Source organism: Centrocercus urophasianus, unplaced genomic scaffold (assembly GCF_019232065.1).
Source record: "Centrocercus urophasianus isolate 14NV4802_14NV808 unplaced genomic scaffold, USGS_Curo_1.0 seq_23, whole genome shotgun sequence".
NCBI lineage: Eukaryota > Metazoa > Chordata > Aves > Galliformes > Phasianidae > Centrocercus > Centrocercus urophasianus.
In genome coordinates, this window is record NW_024884789.1 from 6,769,322 (window position 1) to 6,790,355 (window position 21,034).

The 21,034-nt window shown below is 54.9% G+C and overlaps 1 protein-coding gene across 1 annotated transcript; it reads left to right on the forward strand.

The window, feature by feature from the left end:
- The first annotated feature begins 14,880 nt into the window (after window positions 1-14,880).
- Window positions 14,881-17,400, forward strand: LOC122163300 (apoptosis-enhancing nuclease-like). Its single transcript, XM_042824470.1, has 4 exons — window positions 14,881-14,960; window positions 15,257-15,864; window positions 16,266-16,466; window positions 16,760-17,400. The coding sequence occupies exons 2-4, from the start codon at window positions 15,280-15,282 to the stop codon at window positions 16,958-16,960; spliced, it is 987 nt and encodes a 328-aa protein (XP_042680404.1). The 5' UTR covers window positions 14,881-14,960; window positions 15,257-15,279; the 3' UTR covers window positions 16,961-17,400.
- The last annotated feature ends 3,634 nt before the right edge of the window (window positions 17,401-21,034 follow it).

Sequence of the window (21,034 nt, forward strand, 5' to 3'; positions counted from 1 at the left end):
CCCGCACACATGCTGCATCCCTATAGCTCCGCACCCCATAATCTCTATAACCCTGAACACCTATAAATAAACATCACTATAGCCCTGCACCTAAACTGAAACCCATAATCATGAAACCCCATAAACGTGCACTTATCCTCCACCCCTTCAGAACTACATCCCTGTGGCCCTATCAGCCTATATCCATCCTGTGCTCCTATCAGCCTGCACACCCATAAACCTGCACCTGCATAACCTGCATTTCAACCCCAGGGATGCTCTGTATGTTTTTGGGGCATGCCTCTGTCTCATAAGCTCCCCAGGTGTGTAGGACAGTCAGGACTATTCCTGCCCCCCAGAAGCCCCTCTGACAGCCCAGGGATGGGGACAGCAGCATCCAGGTGGTGGCATTAGTGCCATGGAGCTGGGGACATGCTCACCCACACTGGTTACTGTGCTGCAGCCAGCCCTGGGTGAAGGGCCTCAGCTCCATAAAGCACTCCATGACATTGCTATTCCCACAAAGCTCTGGGGACATCACCCCATTGGGGTGGCAGATAGGTGCCAGGACAGTGGGGACCTTTATAGCCCTGGGGACCCCTATATAACCCCAGCATTCACCTTGTGCCCCTATACATGTATGTGGGAAGGAGGCACCCTGCTAAGCAGAGGAGCAGCATCCCCTATGGGAACATGAGGAAAGAACCCACTCCATGGGTCTGGGGGTCCGTGCCCATTTCCCAGTGTTTTTCACAGCAGGAGACACGATGACAAGCTGAAAATGAATGGCCTCGGCTCTTCCCTTTGTTTCCCTCCCTTCTATGTAATTAATTGGGATCCACCTTAATAGGATAAAACTAAATACCAAAGAGCATCCAACCACACGGCAGCTGGCAGGAAAATAACCACCCAGCACACACACAGACAGGCAGTTCAACGGACAAAAGAGCCATTAACACAGCAGCCATCGGCGCTCCTGAGCTAATAACTCCATCCCTGTGGCCAGCCTGTGTTGGGGCTCAGGGCAGCAGACCTCTGTGGGAACAGTTCTGTTTTCATTCACCTGCAGGGGTTTGCTGATGGGATTTAAGAAATCTCAGCGAGGGAGGGCTGGGAGTAGGGAGCTTGGTGAGACGCTCAGAGGGTTCAAATGGGATGGAATTGGCTGGAATTGGGCTGGTTGCTCTGCTTTTAGGAAGGGTTTTGTCCATTCTTCAGCTGCAGACGGCTTCAAGGTGGGCTGGGGGGAGGCTTTGGTGGAAAGCACCCAGAGAAAACAGGTGAGTGTTGCAGGCAGAACGGTTGGTACACATGAGGCTTTGCTCTGAGCCATCCCATTTGCTGCTGGGGAAGGTGACAGTGCCATTCCCAGCGCAGCCCAATGGATCTCAGGCACAAACAATGCAGTTCTGCTCCCAGCTGCACATCGTCTGTCCTTTCTGATGGCTGTCAGCATCAGCTCCCCTATGCAAACCATCCTGTTCCACCCCAAACCTCAAACATGCCTGTGTCCTCATCACAGCTCCCTTGGGATGAGCCCCAGTGCTGCACAGGTATTTCCCATCCATCCCCACAGCTAGCATGGGGGCTTAAAAAAACAAGCAGAGCTCATTTGGAATGTTTTGGGGGGTTTGCTGAAGCAAGGTCCTTTCTGCTGCTGCGTACCAAGTGCTGCGGGATGAGTGAGGCTGGGGACTGAAGAAGGAAAGGAAGGATGCTCTGCTCCCACCCTGCCTCAGCCCACAGCCCCGGCCATCTCCTCACATGGACACTTGCAGGGAAAGAAAACCCTCTCCAGGTCCTGCATATTGCCGTCCCCTCTTGTGGCCCCATCCACGCTGTGCTGATGGAGGAGAGAAAAACAAACATCGCCCAGGCTTTGCAGAGAGCAAAGTTGGTGCAGGTAGCCCTGCTCGAGGCTTTGCCCTCTCACAGGGTGCTCTTTCCAAATGTGCACGGCTGCTGGCACCCACGTGCAGTAGGAGAGGTGCTGGGTGCTTTGGGAACCATGGGGAAATCCCTTCTGGAGGTGTTTCTCTGTGGATTGGATATAGGGGGGGGGGGGTTTCTTCCAGGAGAAATCTCCAATGGTGTTTTCCTCGCCCTCAGAAAGGAGCAGCCTCTGTGGGGCTTTCCTTTGGGCAAAGTATCCTGTGTGCCCCAAGGAGCAGCAAGCTTCAGTTGGGAACACAGTTGGGGTGAGAATGCAGCCAAGAGAGCAGCCCTGAGATGACAATTCCAACTCCAATTTCTCTCATTTTTTCCAAGAAAAAAATAAGATCCAACTCAATATTTTATTCTACCCCGGGGCCGGGGGAGAGAATTCATTCATGTTTACAGATTCGCATGGGCATTCGGGCATCCATTTTTATAAAATGGGACAGAAAAGTCTCCGTCAGAACCCCCCGGCTCCTGTTTCGACCCTTTCCAGAGCCACCCAGAGCCAGGCTAGAAGGATGGTGCTGGGACCCCACCTGCCATCAGCCCCCCCCAGTCTGTCCCCAGCGCCTGATCGCTGCCCTCAGCACCTTCCCAAACTCTCCCGACCTTTACACAACGCAGAGAGCATGCAGGACCCCTGGCGAGTAGCGCCTTGTGCCACCCGTGGGTGACGGCCCCGTCCCCGCTGTGCCACCCGTGGGTGACGGCCCCTCCCGCTGATGCGCAGTGACATTTGCAATCTGTTGCCATGGGCGCTCGGGGACTTTTGCTGTGGAGGGGGATCGCGCTTCTCCCCCCCCTTCCTCCTCCTCTCCATCCCTCCCTCCCGATGACGTCATGGATGACCACGGTGGTGACAGGGCCACCTGTGGGCTGGTGAGGGGTTTAAAGAGACAGTCTGCAGCTGCAACAGGAGCCCTGGCTATTGTCTGCGCACCTGGGAGTGAGGGAACCTGCAGCCCCCCGACCACCCATCCATCCATCCATCCGTCCATCCATCCATCCATCCATCCATCCACCCCATCCTACCGCATCCCATCCATCCACCCATCCCATCCCACTGCATCCCACCTGTCCCCATATCCCGTGCAGCTCCCGCTGTGCCGGGGCTTTCCGAGCCGCTTCGTGCCCATTCCTGTGCCGACCTCCCACCACCGCAGTGGATCCCCCAAGGTAAGGCTGCGCTCCGTGGCCCCACGGTCCCTCCTGCCTCTCTGCATCCATTCCCTGCAGCCCCGGCTCTGACAAAGGGATCGCTCCGTGCCACCAAGGGGAGGTGGTGGGGACACCCAGCGCTGGGCACCTGCTGCGATCCAGTCCTGGGGATGTTCCTGCTGCCTTTGGGGAGGGCATGGGGATGATTCCAGAAGACACGGCAACCCCTGGCACAACGGGTTCCCACTGTGGGGACAGAGCCCTGCTGGCACCGAGCACTGGGATGCTTCTGCTTTGGGGCAGCACTGGGCTCAACAGGATCCCAGCACCTCCACTCCAGCTTTCCCAGAGCACCACTGAATTCATTTCCCATTCCCTTGTCTGGGCACCCATTTTCCTTGTATGCCACCCCCATGTGGGAAGTGAGTGTCTCCAGCGTGGCATCCCCTAGTCCTCAGTACATCCTATTTGATGCCATGTACCCAGAGGGGGTGCTGCTGGGTGGTGGTGGGTGCTGCAGGGATCACGGTGCGTGGCAAAGGAGCAGGGAGAGAGGGGCTGTCCATCCCCTGGGGGGCAAGGACCTGTCCCCAGTGTCTGTCCCTCAGTCCTCCCAGCCCCAACAGGGTGAGCAGCAGGTAAGTGCCATCGTTACGGCTGCAGATTTTGGTGTCACTCAGATGTGCAGGCAGGGAATGGGGTAGGAAAAGGGTCTGGGAGCAGCTCAGAATGGAGATGTGTGCATGGAGATCAGTGTGTCTACTCCCAGGGAGAGGAAGGGTTCATTTCCTCCCATGGGATGTAACCCATTGGGACCGTGTCCTGCTCCTCAGCAGCTCCTATCAAGGGCTTGTGCAGGTCCCCACATCCCAAGTCCATGGGGGCTGTGTTGGACCCCACCACCAAAGAGCCAGCAGCCTCATAATGGGAGCGAGGGCACAGGACAAATTCTTCCGGGCAGGAAGGGATGGGAACTATGCAGGGTAGGAATGGAACCATGGGATTCTACAGTCCAGTCTTGAGAAATGGGGCCAAATCCAAGGATGAACCCCACAGAGAGAAGTTGGCTCCCTGCATCCTGGGATGCAGAGAAGCGATGGTAGAAGATGGTGAGAGCTTGGGCTGGGCCTGGGTTTGGTGCGGAAGAGACGATGCTAATTGTTGGGCAGAGAGAAACTGAGTGGCAACCTCAAGGCATGGCACCATGGTGTTTGCACATCTGTCCGCCCCACAGCAGGGTGCACAGCTGCACCGTGCAGGGAAGGGCGAGACCCCCATGCATAAGAGGAAGGAGGTGGCATGATGGAGCAGACAGTGCCTGCCCTCCCAGTGTAGCGAGCAGCACAGAGGGGGCACTGACCTGCCTGGTTGACCACCCCATGGTGCTGGGGTGCCAGAGGGAGACTTGGGATCATGCATGAGGCGTGTGCTGTGTGGACATAATCTTAACTGTGCAGGGGGCCGGAGTTGAGCTGAAAATAACCGTGGTCTGCCTAGGTGGATACATGGAGCAAGTAGGGGAAACACAACAGGCAGGGAAAGCGGTGGAGTGCAGGCTGGCCAGAATTGCTGATATCTGCAAGAGCCCATTCCCAGTGCAACCCAAAGAGAATTTGTGTCTGTGTGTGAGCACACCCAAATACACATCCATGCACACGTGCTGTACCCAAATACGTGGCAGCTCTCAGCACATCCGCGCGTCAGCCAGCTCCATCCCACCACCTCCTGCAGACACCATTCCTGCAGAGGGACCCCGGAGTGTGGGTGGCCGATAGTGATGTCGTTGCATGGTCTCATCTCTTAACCCACGTTTTTGTGGCACGCATTGGACCGGGTGATGCTAAACCTGCAGAGATGGCGATGGCAGTGATGACTGTCCCTCACATCTTAGCCCCCCATGGCATGTGTGTAGCCAATGAACCCACTAATTATATTGTTTTCTCTCATCAGGCCTCCCCACGCTCCCTGGGAGAAGGTGGTATGGAGCTCGCTCATTGCTGGGCTGCTCCCCTTCTCCAGGGCTCTGGTTACTCTGTGCCCAAGGCAGGGGTTGGGGCTGCCCGCCCAAAGAGCAGGACATGGTGTGGAACAGCAGCTGTGGCACAGAACATCCCCCATTGCATGGCCAATGCCATCTCCAGACACCATATCTCATGTTGAGAGCAGCTCCTGCACCCGCACCACCAGGGATAGGGCTGACCCTGATGTTCAGATCCTTAGGACATCTCCCCAGTGGGATGCTCCAAAGGCAATCCAAATGCACCTAGCACCATCCCACCCAAAACACGCTTGTCTCTAACAGAGATGCTGATTCGGATGCACCAGGTCCCTGCTCTCCTCTCCTCCTCACCTAGCACAAGGGACTGGGCTAAACCTGGGGACGTTGAGGATGCCACGGAGCATCCCCCACCTCCTCCCCATCCCCAGGCCATCTGCCCACACTCATCCATGTTAAACAAACGCCGGAGTCTATTATCGAGCCCTGCCTTCCCCTTCCCCCCTGGCCAGATGGAGGCTGAGTGCACCCGGAGCCCCGGCCCGCAGCATTCATGTGTGTGAATGAGAAAATTGAATTATTTATGGCCATGCGAATAAGGCTGACGGCTGCGGAGGCCGAGCGGAAAAGACTCCATTACACGGCGAGTACCTGTTGCTATGGAGCTGGGGCTTCTCCTCCAGCACCGCCTGCATCCCTGCCTTCTCCCCATCCCTGCCTTTTCCCCATCCCTGCTCCTGTCCCGAGGGTTGTCCCCATGGATGATGGTTGGAGCGTGTGTGACCAGCTGTGTGCCCTGTGTCCACGGAGTCATCCCTCACCACCCCACGTTTCAGAGCACGATGCCCGGGGGGATGTGGGTGTGATGCTGGGGGCTGACACGATGCTGGCAGTGATCCTCCAGGTGCCATGGGCTGCAGCACACGTTGAAATCACTGAGGAGGGTCGGGATGGACAAAAACATGTCCGGGCAGAGGGGTGACTCTCAGTGAGGACTGCACAAAACTCCCCTTAAATCTCCCTTCCTGGGGGCAAAGACAGCTGTGAGCTGAGCTCTTCTGATTCCCCTCGTGCCCATTTCAGTGGGAATAAAAGCAGCTTTGCACGAGCACCCTCTGAAAGCCACCTGCATTGCAGCCACTCCTTGGGGATGCCGAATCCTGCAGCGATGCTGAGAGTTGTGCTGGGGTATCCCCGCTGCTGCTTTCTTCCCAAATCCTCCTTGACCAAACATCAGCATCCTATGGATCTCAGTGCCTTCCTGGGGCCAGGCCGGGCTCTGGGGATAGGATGGTGTTAAAACAGTGGTCCCCACTCCACGCAGAGACTCCCTCTCCCTCCCAGCTCTGTGAGGCTCTGCAGGGCTAAGAATAGACTCCAGCTCCACTCCTGGGGCTGAGTGGGCTCTGCCGGGCTCAGAGGAATAAAAAGCAGGGAAACGCTTATTTTAGTTGCTGCAGTCAGCAGCTGTGACTCTGCTATACACAGGGAGCAGCTTTGTACTGTGTTTATCCAACTGCTGCTGGGAAGCACCAAATTGGAGCATGCATCCTACCCTGGGCCAAATGGATGGCCAAAATCCTGGCCAGCTCCCAGCTTTCCCATGCAATGCCCCTTCCCTTGGAGCCCCCTTCCATCCTCCTCCCTCCTTCCTTCTCCCATGCTCGGGAGGTGCTTTTCCCCTTCTCCTAGCATTCAGCTCCTGCAGCGGTTGGTGGAACCCCAGGAGATGTTTAGAACTTACGTAGGACATGCCCACGGCACCCAAGACGGATGGATGTCCGTGTGTCCAAGCGAGGGACACAGCTAGGATGCTCCAATGTGGGGTTGGGGGGAGCTCTCACTGCAGGAGAGCAGCCACGGGTCTGCCTCGCACCCATCACCCGAGGGAAAAGCAAGAGAAAGCTAATTGTTACCATGGCTACACCAAGTGGCCTTTCTGCGGGAGCGCGTCATAGCTGCTGTCACAAGGTTAAGGCGGTGGGGAGCAGTGGCGGTGGGGAACGGGGAGGGGGGTGTGGGGGGAGATGTGTTTTCTTTGGAAAAACCATGGCAACAGCTATTTCTAAGGGAACAGCTGTGCACAGCGGGGCCATGGGGAAGGGGCTGGGGTGTCTCTGTGCCAGCCGTGCTCTGCAGGCAGCGGTGATGGGACCAGCGGTGCTGAGGCTGGAAGGCGGCTAGGGGCCATAGGGAGAGGGAAACCACTGCTTACCCAGAGCAAATACAGCAGGGAACCAGAGCAAATACAGCAGGGAAAAGCCCCGCTGCAGCCCGAGGGCTGTCAATGAATGGCGTGAAGTTTGCACAACCGCAGTGCAAATATTGGTGGAGATTGTAGGCATGAAGTCAATGCCAGAGCCGGTGTGGGTTGGGCTGCTACAGTGATCCTGTGCAGCTGGTGCAGCCTCTTGTGATGGGACCTGGTGATGGGAGGACAAACGGGTTCTTTAGGAGCCCTAATGCAGCCATAAGGGTCAGAGGGATGGACTGTAGAGCACTGGGCGAGGAAGGCGCTCAAGTTCATGGCATGCATAGAGTGCTGGGCACAAGATGAAGCTGTCAGAGAAACCTGCACCCAGGTTTGCTCTCGCTGTGCAACAGCCAAGTGGATCCAGTGAAGATGGTATCAGCTGCAACCTTCATCCTGGCTCCTATCGTAACACAGAGCTGGAAATTATCTCTCTTTGCAAGACAGGCTCTTAATTAAGACCATTTCCCTGAAGGAAGCCAAGATGGAGAGCTTCACTTCTCGATATTCCAGCGCTTTCTGGCATTCGTTTCCACACCAATTAGGGCGTAAATTAGTCTGCCGAAGTGCAACTCAGTTGCTGCACTCAGGGGAGGCTCTTCAGCACCCGTGCCATCTTCTTCAGGAGCTCAGTTCACAGGCACAGGCACTGTGGACACACTGGGGCAGAGTAGGGGCAGGCGTGGCCCCCAAGGTACCACGGTCTGCAGCTGATGAAAATAGCCCTATGGGATTGGGGTCTCTGTGGGGTCTCCTTGAGCTGCAGGCACCTCTCCTCGGTTGGAGGATTAGTGCCACCCTACAGACTGCGGGATCATGGCAACTGAGACCAAGCGCTGGGGCCAATTAAGCAGCTGGAGATTAGCAATAGGCATCACAGTGGCAATGGAAAGAGAGGGAGGAAGAGCAGGGACCGTGCCACCTCAACCATTCTGCAGAGCTGTGCCCTCCAGTACCACTGTCAGGGAGAGGTGTCTCCAGTTCCCTCCTCTTGTGATGAGCACACCCAAGCCCATGATGCTGCTGGAGAAGCAGGGCTCTCGGTACAACCACAGCTGCTCACTTTTTGAGTTGATTCGTGAGCATTCAGTACAGCCTCTGCCAGGTCTACGTCTGTGTCCCAGCCATTCCACAAAGCTCTTCGTGAGGAGGGCATTGAGGATGAGATGTTTTGCTTTGCACCCTGAGCTTCCTCCTATCCCACAGGCATGGTCAGCCCCCAGCAGATGGGTCTAGAAGCCCCCCTTGTCACTCCTGCTCTTCCCCTTCCCTCCTGCCCAACCAAGCAGCATAAGAAACCCTGTGAGGAGCTGCCTGCTCCAGGGGCATGCCCTCCTACCCCCCATTAGTCAGTGGTTGTCTTAAACACTGAAGCATTTGTAGCCTTATTCTTCCTAATCCTGCCTAATGTAGCTGTGGCTGTCCTCATTAGCCACATAATTGTCGAGCAAACACAAAACAGGCCCTGACACAGTCGAAGGAAATTGGTTTAAAAATACAAACCAGCATTCTCAGATGTTTTCATAGGGGGCTCTTTTATTTATTTGCATTCACACAGCGTTGTGTGGAATGATTAAAAAAAAAAAAAAACACTTTTTCTCCAAAAATGGTTTTTTTTTTTTTTTTTTAAATATTGTACGACAAGGTGAGTTTGAAACACCAGAAGGGAAATCCTCCTTGGTCACTATGCTGGTGGAGGACAAATGCATCTCCTGCTGCTCTCCCCTGCCACACAAAGGGGTTTCCAAGCACAGAAGATGGCATTGCCCATCCATGCAAACACACATCACTCACAGGTGTGGTTGCTCAGGGAGAGGTTTTCCCATTTCCATCTCTCAACGATAGAGCCCATGAATTTCAAAGGGTCTCCATCCACTTCTGACAGCAGATGACAGGGCTAAGTTAATTGAGGCAGCAGTAAGAAATCTAATTAACCTGCAGTATGCTGTTTAATTTGTGCGAAGTTGTTGTGGTTACTCAGCTATAAACTCCATTCCTGGGTCTAATGACAGCGGCTCACATGGCAGCAGCAGAGCATCCCGGTGGTGGGCAGCCACCTCGTGCTCACCCTTGAAGGTGCCCTCAATTAAGCACAGAGCGTTCCAGTGGTTGCCTCCATCTGCTTCTTCCATGGCATTTGAGACCCTTTCCTAGCTCCAGCCTTTGCAACAGCCACCTGTGCTGCTTCTCCACCTGCTCTGGCATTCAGCACCATTGCACGACTTCCAGAAACCAGCCTTCACGAGCTGGTGGTGTCAATCTGTTGATTGCACTGAAGTCCAGGAGATGGGCTCAGGTCGCTGAGTTCCCATCGCAGCTCTTAGGCTGTAATTACGTTCAAGTCTCTCTGCTTCAGTTATTTCTTCCTGCTAATGCTAGGAGCTGCTGTACCGCTCTTTTCTTCAAGGCTGACCTCCATGCAGCTTCCCAGGAGAGAGCCAGGCCTGTTATTTCAACCAATTCACAAACCGTCTCACAGAGGTCGGTTGCCCATTATGTAACTTTTTGAACAGCAGGAATTCGCAGGGCTGCTGATGCCGGGCTCTTTGTGTCGGCTGGGGGAGAAGCAGAAGGAAAAGCACGGATGCTGCATGCTAGTGTCGCTCCTCGGATTCACCTTCCCCAAACACCCTGGAGCAGCCAAGAGCTGACTGCAGTGCTGAGCCTCAGCACCTCCGTACCCCACAGGGCACCCTGCGCATCGAAGGATGGAGAAGCTTTTAGCCAGGTCCCAAAAGGCTGTCAGCTGAATGAAGAGATAAGATTCGCCACGAAAAGGGTTTAGAAGGTGATCCACCTCCAGGATCCCCCAGTGCTGGAGCTCTGCAGTCAAGCGCACCAAGGTCCTCCACAAGGATGGCACTCCAAGCACACTGAGGATGTGAAACGCAAGTCAGGATGAAATTCCCAGTAAACAGCATTCCAAGCAAGCACATGGGTGCAGCACAGTCCCAACAGGCAGAGCTGCAGCAGCAGCACCCTGAGCAGCCCATTGCACGTGCAAACAGAGGGGATGCTTTTTTTTTTTTTTTTTTCATTTGAGGAATCCCATTGCCTGGATCCTCCTGAAGTTTTTGCACTGACAACAATGCTGGTTGGTGACATCCAGCCCACATACGGCCAAACTCTGCTAAAGGAAACCCAGGCACCGCCGCTTTGGAGGATGCAGCAAAACCAGGTCAGGGTGTTCCAAAGGGTGGAGAAGAGGCTGCCAGGAGGAAAAGGAGCTCAGTTTGGGTTTTTCTTCCTATTTATTTATTCATTTCTAAAGTATTAAAAAGTGGCAGCGCTAGCGAAGGGTAATTATCCCTCTGTTCCAGCTGAAATACAATTAAGGCAGCTCTCAACGAGCCCCCGGGATATTGTGGTTTACTAATTAACAAGCGGATATGCTGTGGCCCCTGTCATGGCAATTACAGCATGAGACAGGCTTCAGGAGCTCTAATTACACGTCAGCCCACGATACACGCTGCAATACAAATTAACGAGGGCCGAGGCTGACGATGGAGGGAGTTCACCCAGCAAGGGGCTGGGAAGGGGTTGGGGACAGGGATGGGGACAGGGATGGGGACAGGGAACTTGCTGCAGTCTCTCAACCTGGGGGAGCAAATTGGGGCGACGCTGCTGCATGGCGGTGGCACACAGGGATGTGGGAGCTCTGAGAGCGCTCTGCTTTGCTTCTGCAGCCTGATGAGATGAGTGGCATTTTGGATGGCTGCAATGAATAGCAAGTATCGCGTTTTCTATCGTTAATTCCCAGACCAATAAAGCTGCTGTTAAGAAGAGAAGTCATATGGGAAACACCCAACAGGGCTTTGGCTGCTGACAAATAACTCGCAGGACTCCCTGAGCCAAGAGAAATTTTTCTGACAAATTGTTTATCAGGAAAAGTGGAGCGGCCCCAGGTCGAATTCAATGGGTATCTTTGGCCAGCTAGGAAAAAAATAACAGTAATCAGCATTTTTGTAAACTCAATTCAGTATGTTCCGTTTTAAAGAAAAGTTTCCATTCAGAGCATACTAAAAAGATGCAATTAAACAGAGGTGCACACCTGGAGAGGACATTTTGTTTCTGACAGTGCAAAATGACATTTATCAGGTGCTGCATTTTAGGAGATGGGGGACGCTGGGGTACTCTGGTAGGACCAGTGGTGTAGCACAGGGGACATTGGGACTGCGAGTCACATCCCCTCTAGGAGCACCTCCTTGTTCACCCATGCAGAAAGCATAGGATAAAATCATAAAGTATCCCAGATTAGAAGGGAACCATGAGAATCAGCGAATCCAATTCCTGACTACATAGAACAACTCAGTGCAAGTGCACAACAGGGGGTTCACAGCAGATGGGTGACCTGCCCAGAGCTGCGGGTGCCCCATCCCTGGAGGTGCTCAAGGCCAGGTTGGATGGGGCTCTGGGCAGCCCTAAGCCATTCTGTGGTTCTATAATTTCTAGTCAAGGGTTTGGGGCTGGGTGCATCGAGATGGTCAGGACCATTTTGGGGGAGGAAGGAGAAGGAGGAAGAGAAGAAAGGGTGAAAAGGGAGGAAGCTGACCCCATCCCCACACCCAGAGCACAAAGTCACTGGAGGCACCGCAGCCACGGAGCAATAGCAGGGGAGGGCAGCACCACCTCGTGCCTAAGTCCCAAAATAGATCTCATTAACCATCGCAATTAACACTAGACAGGCCCTCTCTCCTCCTTGCCACCCCAGCCAGGGCCATACATAAAAATAACAGTTTATTACACAGCAGGCACAGCCTGGCTTATCGCCACAGACAGGAAATTGCTGCGCAGAAACTGCACGTTTCACTTTTAATAAGTTTGGCAATAAAATGTCTCATCAAACGAGGCCATGACAGAGCTATAATGAAGCCTCCGTGCAGCCCCTAATTGCTTACCGCTCTCCTGGGAGCGAGCCAGCAAAGCAGGGTGGGCTGGGTTTGTTTTCCTGCTGTCCCACAGACCCACAGCAGCATCACCCCGAGCTCCCCATTGCTGTCCCCATGGCCATAGGATGTCCCCAACCCCAGGGAGAGGGCAGGGAATAGGGACAGCCAGCAGCACGCAGGTGGTTAATAGGAGAAACGGAGACACGTTAAGGCTGGAATTGGGAAATGAGACATTTCAGAGTCACAGCAGGGATGTACTGGTGCTGGCAGGGGTCCTGGCTGGGCGAGCAGCTTTGTTCATCTCAGCACGACGCTCAGGGACTTCACCTGGAATTGCTGATTCGCATTCATAAACATGATCACGTTAATTGCCTGCCGCTGCCGCCTCCCAGCGCAGGGACTTGGTGTGCACTCAGCTCCCATCCCAAACACCCCATCCCTACGCCTGCAGCCACCACATGCGAGCAGGGACACGGCTGGGGACAGGGGAGGACAGCAGACAAATGTATCTGTCAGCCTGCAGCCACCCTCTGCAAAGCCCCAAGTTAGATACAAATCACTGAAATCCTCTCAAAGGGATCCCAGCAAAAAACCCTGCAGGCATGGGCAGGGACAGGCAGGGCAGAACACCTTGCCCAAAGAACCACCCAAAGGCTCTTCCTGCAGGAGCAGGAGGGGGACACAGCCACCCGGTGCTCAGCCTGAGCCCAGGCTTGGAGCAGGGCCAGCCTCGTAAATTATTCATCCCGCACATTCGCCCTGTTATTCACTCCGTGATCCGTCCCGAGTTTTACTGATTTTGTTATTATTTCCAATAGCACAAATGCTGCAGAAATATCCCTGGGCTCCGGCGTGCCCTGCAGCACTGCGACACCCAGAGCAGTGCCAGCAGCACTGTGCCCCGCACCACAACTCTCCAAGGGAGCTCCCCTCAGCATCTCCCTCCCACCTGGCTTCCCATATTCTCCCTTGTATTGGACAGTTCTTTTTGCTCCTTTGCAACTCTTCCTCCCTCTGTGTTGTGGGGTGAGCACAGTCCCTTGCAAACCCGGGGTCAGTGGGATTGGAGGGACACTCGTGTGGATCAATATAAAGCAATTTTGACTTTTCTGGCTTTGATGGAGACAAAGGGTGCTGCTAATTCACCTGCAACCTGACCTGTAAAACCAGAAGAAAAATGCTTTTCTTTTCCTCTCCAAATGTCCTTAATGCTCTTACCGAGGTTTCAACACGAGCACAAGGGTTTTAGGGCAAAACATACACACCCTGCAAAGCACAGAGCCTGGGAAGGAGCTGACTGAGCAAGGGCTGCAGCAGTGGATGGTGATGTTGGAGGAAAACCAGGCTGAGTGGCCCCTATGTACAACACTGATGTCCTGAGGAGACGCCATCAGCCACCCCCACTGACAGACACAGGGGGATCCCAGTGCTCCAGCCTCAATCAGGCATCCAGCAGCAGAGTCTCTGGGGCTGCAGGGTGCCACAGGGTGAACACCGAGCTGAGAGACCCCAAAAGCACCAAGGAGCCAACCTCAAGAACTGCACTGGACTTCCACCAAAAATAACTGAGCTGAGCAGAAATCTCTGCAAAAACACCTGCCCAGGCTCCTTAACAAGTTGTGCTGGGACATTCCAGCTGCTCTCATTAGAGGGAATTAATTAGCTGAGCAGGTGGAACAGAAGAAAGGGAGGCAAAACACGAAGGGAGGGGTTTGAGGAAGAGGTTTGCTAGCCGGAATGAAAGCCATAAAAGTACAAGGAAAAACTAAATGTCGATTTCAATCTTACCTTCCTGACCAGGCAGAACAGAGCAGAAAGGAGGCAGAGGGTGAGGACCCTCATCCTACATCCCTACAATGGCGGTTACGGGACGAGGATGGCCGCGGTGCCCTCTGGAAGACTAGTGATTTTGTTGTTGTATGGCTCATCCCACCACAACAAGTCACAGTCTGCCTTAGGGCGCACGGCCTCTCCGGCGCTGCAGGAGTCTCCCAGCCCCAACGTGAGGACAGTGGCTGGGCTGCTCCTGGATCCTTCCCCACTTCTGATCACCTCGAACGTTGCTTTGGTGAAAACCCAGAGCAAAGCAACGAGAGGTCGGTCTGAAACACCTCTGCTGCTGCAGTTGGAGCTGCCCCGCTGCTGGGAAGGGCCCCCAAGGACGTGCACCCCACATCACTGCCCCTCAGCTCTGATACCATCCCCTACAGCAGCTCCCTGCATTATAGGGCACATATAGGGTAACCTGCAGCCAAACAGAAGCACAGAACAGTTGAGTCGGAAGGAACCCTAAAGTCAAGTTCCAACCCGCTGCCACGCACCGCTTGGCACCCATCAGACCCGGCTGCCAGCTCAGCCCTGTGCACCTCTAGGGACGGGGCACCCACAGCTCGTACGCAGAGACCCGGTCCAATGTCCGCGTTACCCTCAGAAGCAAGGACGCCAGTTTAAGCCGGAGCTGGCACACGCTGCAGCCAAAACACCTCGCAGCTGAAGCGCCAAATGGCCCGGGCCGCCCTACACCCAAAGCACGCACACCGCACGCACGCTGCACCGCAGCGCCATGTTACCGGGGAGTGGGAAGCCCCGCCCCTCCGCGGTGACGCACCAATCCCGCCCCTCGTATGCAAATCACATCTCATACGCAGCCAATGGAAAAACATAGGGGGCGGGGTCACGTCAGAACTTGCCCGGGCATGTGAACGCGGCGGCTTCCGGGCCGGACACGTGGGAGCTGTGCCGGCCTGAGGTGGGTGAGGGGTGCGGGCCGGGTAGGGGCGGGGGGCACGGAGGGGATGTGGGCCCTGCGATGGGAGACGGGGCAGAAAACCGTCTGGGATTGGGTAAAGGGGCGGGTAGGGGTTTGGAGCTGGGGAACTGGGGGGGTTGGGGCCCGGCAATAGGCAGACAGGAGCCTGGGGGGTGCGCCGTGATAGGGAGGTGGGACAGAGGGGCTGGAAACGGGATAGGTAATCAGAGAGTGTATTTAGGGAGGAGGCCCCGTTCCGGGGCTTCGGGGCACTCACAGCCCTGTGCTCCCTGCAGGCCTGTCTCCAGGAAAAGGCCAGATGACCCCGCTGCTGCTTCCCAAAGCCTCTGTGCCTACTGCAAAACGCACCCATGCTCCCGCCGGGTCCCCCAGCCCTAGGATGATGCCGCAGGGTCCCGGGAGCAAGAAGAAGAGCCGCAGGCACCAGCGCTTCATGGAGCGGCGGGCTCTGCTGGAGCAGAAGGGGCTGCTGAGACCCCGCCGCCGGTTGGGCACTCAGGGACCCCCGGGCGGGCTCAGCAGTGTGACACCACGTGGCTGGAAGGTCTCCAAGCTGGGGCTGTCCGTGTCACCATCCACCTCCCCGGACAGCACTGTGGGCCGCTGCTCCGGGACGTCAGTGGGTAACACCATCACAGGGCTCCAGCCGTGCCTCCCGCGTCCCAACAAGTACGTGGCCATTGACTGTGAGATGGTGGGCACGGGCCCCCGGGGCAAGCAGAGCGAGCTGGCACGCTGTTCCATCGTTAGCTACGATGGGGACGTCATCTATGACAAATATGTCCTGCCCCTGCTGCCCATCGTGGACTTTCGCACCCGCTGGAGCGGCATCACCAAGCGGCACATGGAGAACGCCATCCAATTTCGGGCTGCCCAGGAGGAGGTGAGGTCCTGGCACTGCGAGAGTTAAGGGCTGACGTTTGGGTTTGTGGTAGCTTTGCACAGTGAGTCTGGCGTGTGATTTCATGGAATTGTTAAGGTTGGAAGTGATCACTAGGATCACCCAGTCCAACCCACCCCCCATGCCCACTGAGCACATCCCTCAGTGCCATAGCTTCTCGTGTCTTGAACACCTCCAGGGATGGTGGCTATCATCTCCCTGAGCAGCCTGTGCCACTGCATCAGTGCTCTTTCTGAGAAGAACGTGAGCTAAGTAATGGGTCTCACTTGTTGCTTCTCACTCCTTGGAAGCTGAAGAAAGTAGACGTGAAGAAACTGTATTGAATGCAAAGCGGTTTGTCCTATACTTAAAGTGCTTCATCTAACCCCCTCTGATGCTTCCAGATCCTGAAGATCCTGAAGGATAAGATCGTGGTTGGGCACGCCATCCACAATGACTTCCAGGCCCTGAAGTACTTCCACCCAAAGGAGAGGACGCGGGACACCAGTCGTATCCCACTGCTCAACCAGAGGGCCGGGCTGCCCCCTGGGGCCAATGCCTCTCTTAAGAGCCTGGCCAGGCACCTGCTGCAGAAGAAGATCCAGGTGAGCCCCACGGTTTGTACAAGCTTATGGGGTCAGCCTGGTCCTGGGTCAGTGTGGGGAGGCAGAGACAGTTGCATGCAGTTGGTAAAGAGATACCCTCACCTCCTAGATGTGTCCGGTGTTGCATCCAAACCCTCAACTCTTGTTCTTAAGACAAGTCAAGAGTTAGACTTGATGATCCTTATGATCCCTTCTAACACGGGATATTCTATGATAATGTTTTATGATTCTAAGTGCCGTGGGTGATTTTTGCTAAAATCTTCTCCCTAACAATGCTTCTCCCCTTCATTCAGGTGGGCTGCAGAGGGCATTCATCAGTGGAGGATGCACGGACGGCCATGGAGCTGTACAGACTGGTGGAGGTGCCATGGGAGGCAGAGCTGGCTCGCAGCCAGCCCCCCCGGCCCCCCAGCCCCACAGACCCCATCACTGACAGCCATCAGTACATGGATGACCAGTACTGGCCCCAGGACCTGATGGTGGGCACCCTCTGACCAGGGACGGCATTCTGTCCGTGGTGTCGGGGACATCCCTGTGCCTTCACACCTGAGGTGTGGAGGGACACGTGGTGCCAGCCTGGAGGAGCACAGTGGTGGAGTGGGGCTCTTAGGGCACCTCCACTGCCCTCCGAGGGGATGCCCTCCCTGCTGTCATCTTGCTGCTAATGGTGGGAGAGCTGAGGCGAGTGGTTTCTCTGAAGGTTCTGTGCTCCATGCTGCACATCGTGGCCCTGTGACAGCAGTTCAGAGCTGCTGTGCTGCTGCCTGGTTGCTGCAGAGCATCCGGGGCTGGTGTTACACCACCATTTTTCCCCCTGTATTCTTTGCAGTGAAGCCTGGAAAGGAAGTTCAGGTCTAATCAGTTTCTACATCACATGAACAACAGCTTAGAATGCACTTTGTCATATTTGTCCAATTCTGGATTAAAAATTATTGTTGCAAAAGCCTCCTGCGTGTGTTGGTGTGATTGAGTGCTGTGTTCCAGCACATCCAACATACCTGACATCAAAAAATGTCTCTTCGGTGGTCTGATGGTGGCTGGGATAAACAAATCCTGGTGCTGGGTGGCTTCATGGGGCTGTGGGATGGTCCCCTCTGCTCCAAGACTCCTGCTGGGACATCTGCAATGGCTGACATGGAGGGCAGGAGATTGACTCAGTCTGGGCTGGGAAGTCCAGCCCGCCCAGCTGTCTCTAGGTCCTGTCTGGTGGCACCAGGGTGGAGAGCTGGGTGTTTATCAGCTGTGACTCATCCTGCACGGCAGTCGGGCACGGGGAAGAAACAGGAGCAGTTGAAAAAAAGAAAAGCACAGAACATTTCTGAAGTCTCAACCAATATTTGAAAGCAGCGGTGCAGTACCTGGGCAAGCGTTGCTTCTGTGCTGCAATTCCCAGCTCTTGGAGAAGGTGGGACACAAACTGGGGGTCGGGATGGATTTCCATTGGCTTAGAAGGGCTGCAAACGTCATGTGCTGGGAAGCCCACGAGTCCCCAAGGCACAACTGCAGTGATGTGGTGGAGGAGAATCCCTGCAGGTCCTTTGGGAAAGCTCCAGGAGGGAGATCCAGATGAGAAAGCAAGCCCTGGGGTAGATGATAGGATAGAGCTGCTGACATCGGGTTTGCTCAGTGTAATGGCAATATTCCCCCTTTTTTTCCACCCAGTGAACCGATCAGGACTTAATCAGGATTTTCACAGATGTTTGTGAATATTACCTAAATGTCAGGGAGCTGCTGGTGTGTGCTGTGCTGTACCAACACCGGTGGTGCTGAGCATCCTTGGGCAGGCAGAGCAGAGCAGAGCAAAGCAGGAGCCAACTCCAGGCAGCTCCTGGGTGATGTTACATTTCGTGACTATTCAAGACAGGGCAGAAAAGCCGTCTGTCGTCTCGACGACCCTGAATAATGATTAACAAGAGCCCACGAATCCAGCAATGGGAACTCGGGGCTTTTTTATCAGAGGAAAAACATTGTCAAATGAGTTCTCTCAGGCAGCTGCAGGAGCAGGTAACTGATAAGCTCGTCATTGGAGTGGGGCTGAGCCAATGGGAGCTGATGGCGACGGCTTTCTCTTCTGTCTAGCAACAGCTTCTCCCCGAGCAGCAGACAATTGGAGCTGCTGTTATCGAGCCTTCCCTTCCCCACCATCCGCCTGAATGGTGCTCATCATAAGGGACCCTCCAAAACTGAGTCTAGGGTGGGTTGTCCCATTTCCTGCATGGTTTTGGTGGTTTTGGTTGGGGGCTTTGCAGCCCTCGAAGCTGGGGCACCTCTGCCTTGTGTTGGCCGTGTGGCTGGAGATGCTGGAGGCTGCTCTTGGGCTCTGCTCCTCCTGCATGGCCATGGGGTGCCCATAGGGTGTTTGGTACACAACAGCACTTTGAGCAGGAGAACTACAGGGATTCATCTCTCACTCCATACAGCAAGTCATAATCCCCAACGTGGTCATGGTCCCCAAGTGTGGTCGTGCACAGAGCGATACAGATACCAAAGATGCCCCTATCCAAGGGCAGTTTGCACTGGGGCTGCTTTGCTGTGGGGACACAGAGATGATCTGCCCCCATTTGCGGCCATTCATTGCAAACTAAACCGGTTTGCAAAAAGGGGGAACCATCCTGCCTGCACCCCGAGCGCCAGCATCACCCTTCTCTCCACCCGCAGTGGGAATTACAGGGCAGAAAGCCGCCTGCTCTAAATTAACATCTCCAGAGCCCTATTAACCTACCTGGCCGGAAGAGGCAAATAGGTGCGATCCAGCAATGAATAGGCACATCTGCGGGTCGCTTAGCACTGAGCTGCGGGAGGGGTGCGCGGGTGCCGATTGGCTGCAAAATCCCTTCCCTGCCAATGCAGGGACAAGTGTGGCCTAGCAACAGCTGTTCCCTGATGAAAAACAAGCCACTTCAGCTCTGCGACTCGCTGCAGAGGAAAGGAGACGGCGCTGCTCCCCGTGCCCCATCTGAGCGGGCAGCCAGCGCCGATCCCGCAACCCCGATCCCACACACTGGAGCTGTGGGGTGCATGGGGTGGGCTAGGAAGAAACCCTCCCAGTGTCAGGGCTCCCAGCATTGCAGCGGGCTCCCAGCGAGGCCCCATTGGCAACAGGTCCAGCTCTGAAGTCATTTCTCCGCTGGTAGGAGATGATGGGAGCTTTAAGCTCTGCACCATCCTCGTGGTGTTCCAGCCTGCTGTTCCCCATCCCCGCTCACCTCGTGTGCAGATGCACTCTTGCTGAGGGTGTTTTTTTTCAATTTTCTGAGTCAAAAGTGGGGTTTGGAGCCGCCTGGAGGTCAGGGCCATTCTTATGGGAAGTGCAGAGAGCATCGAGAGCACTCCTCTCTGGGATCCCCTCGCAAAACAACTCATGCATGAGCCACCATATGTTTGTTTCTTTCTCCAAACTGGATAACAGCAATACGTTATCGCCTTCCCAAGGCCATCCAGCACAGGGCAGAGCAGCAAGTGTTAGTGTTTGGAAGGCAGCAAGACCCTGTTCTGAGCACGGGTTAACAGTAGTGTGCTGTGTGATGGATGGAACACAGCGAAGGTTTCTATAAAGTGCATGATGGGGCCGGGCATCACAGAATCATTGAGGTTGGGAAAAACTGCTGAGATCAACCAGGCCAACCATCAACCCATCCCCACCGTGCCCTCATCGCCACGGAGTAAGCTGGAAAATAACCGGACTGGAGAGCGAGGAAAGCAAAAATGTGCTTCTGCCCTCTGGGCTGAGCCCCCCAACGACACCGCCGGCTTTTCTGCACTCCTGCTCGTCGCGGATGTGCGCAGTGCCGGCGTTCACTAGGTGGTGCCCTCGGGCAGACGATGTTTGGAGCTGTGGGGATGGGTTTGGGGAAGGTCACAAGCTTAAAAACTCCCAACCTTAAAAACCCCAGGTCCTTCCATTGGGGATGCTGTTTGTGGTTAAATGATACCCGGCCTGGGAAGGACACGAGTCTGTCACACATCTGGTACAGGGCATGTCTTTCCCCATTGCCTCTCACCCTCAGGAGCACCAACACTCCCTGACTACAGCCCAGCAAATAAAAGCCCATGGTTATCCCTTAAGTACAGTGTCAGGAAGAACCAGCCATCCTGTCATCTATCTTTGTGTCGACCTCACAGCATCCTCTTCTAAAGGATGATAAAGGGTTGTGTTTGCAGCATGAGCTGCCTTTGGCATGAATGTGCTCTCCATGTTGGGCTGTAGCTCAGGAGAGAAAACTCAGAGCAGAAAAACAAGCCTCTCTACCTGCCTGCTTCTGCAAGTGAGTTCTCACTGATGGGCTACAAAATATTGAAACCCACCTGGATTTGATGTGCTTGGACAGATTTCCCAAGTGCATGAGATGTTTAACGAGGCATGAATTCGGGAATTCATCAGTCAAAGGAATGTGAGGACATGAAGGGGTCAGTGGGGGTTTTATAATCAGATATAAGTTTGGAAGGAAGCCTCCTCACTGCTGCTTCTCTTTGCCTCTCACCAACACCCCCAGTGTTTCAGTGTGAAGCAGAAGCCTTTCCCAGCAAGAAGCAAGCACTGAGCACCTATCAGCTGTAGGTATCCCTGT

Coding starts and splice junctions, on each gene's coding strand:
- LOC122163300 (XM_042824470.1), top strand. CDS start 15,280: ATGACCCCGCTGCTGCTTCCCAAAGCCTCTGTGCCTACTGCAAAACGC. Junction 15,865..16,265: donor TTCGGGCTGCCCAGGAGGAG/GTGAGGTCCTGG, acceptor TGATGCTTCCAG/ATCCTGAAGATCCTGAAGGA. Junction 16,467..16,759: donor TGCTGCAGAAGAAGATCCAG/GTGAGCCCCACG, acceptor CCCTTCATTCAG/GTGGGCTGCAGAGGGCATTC.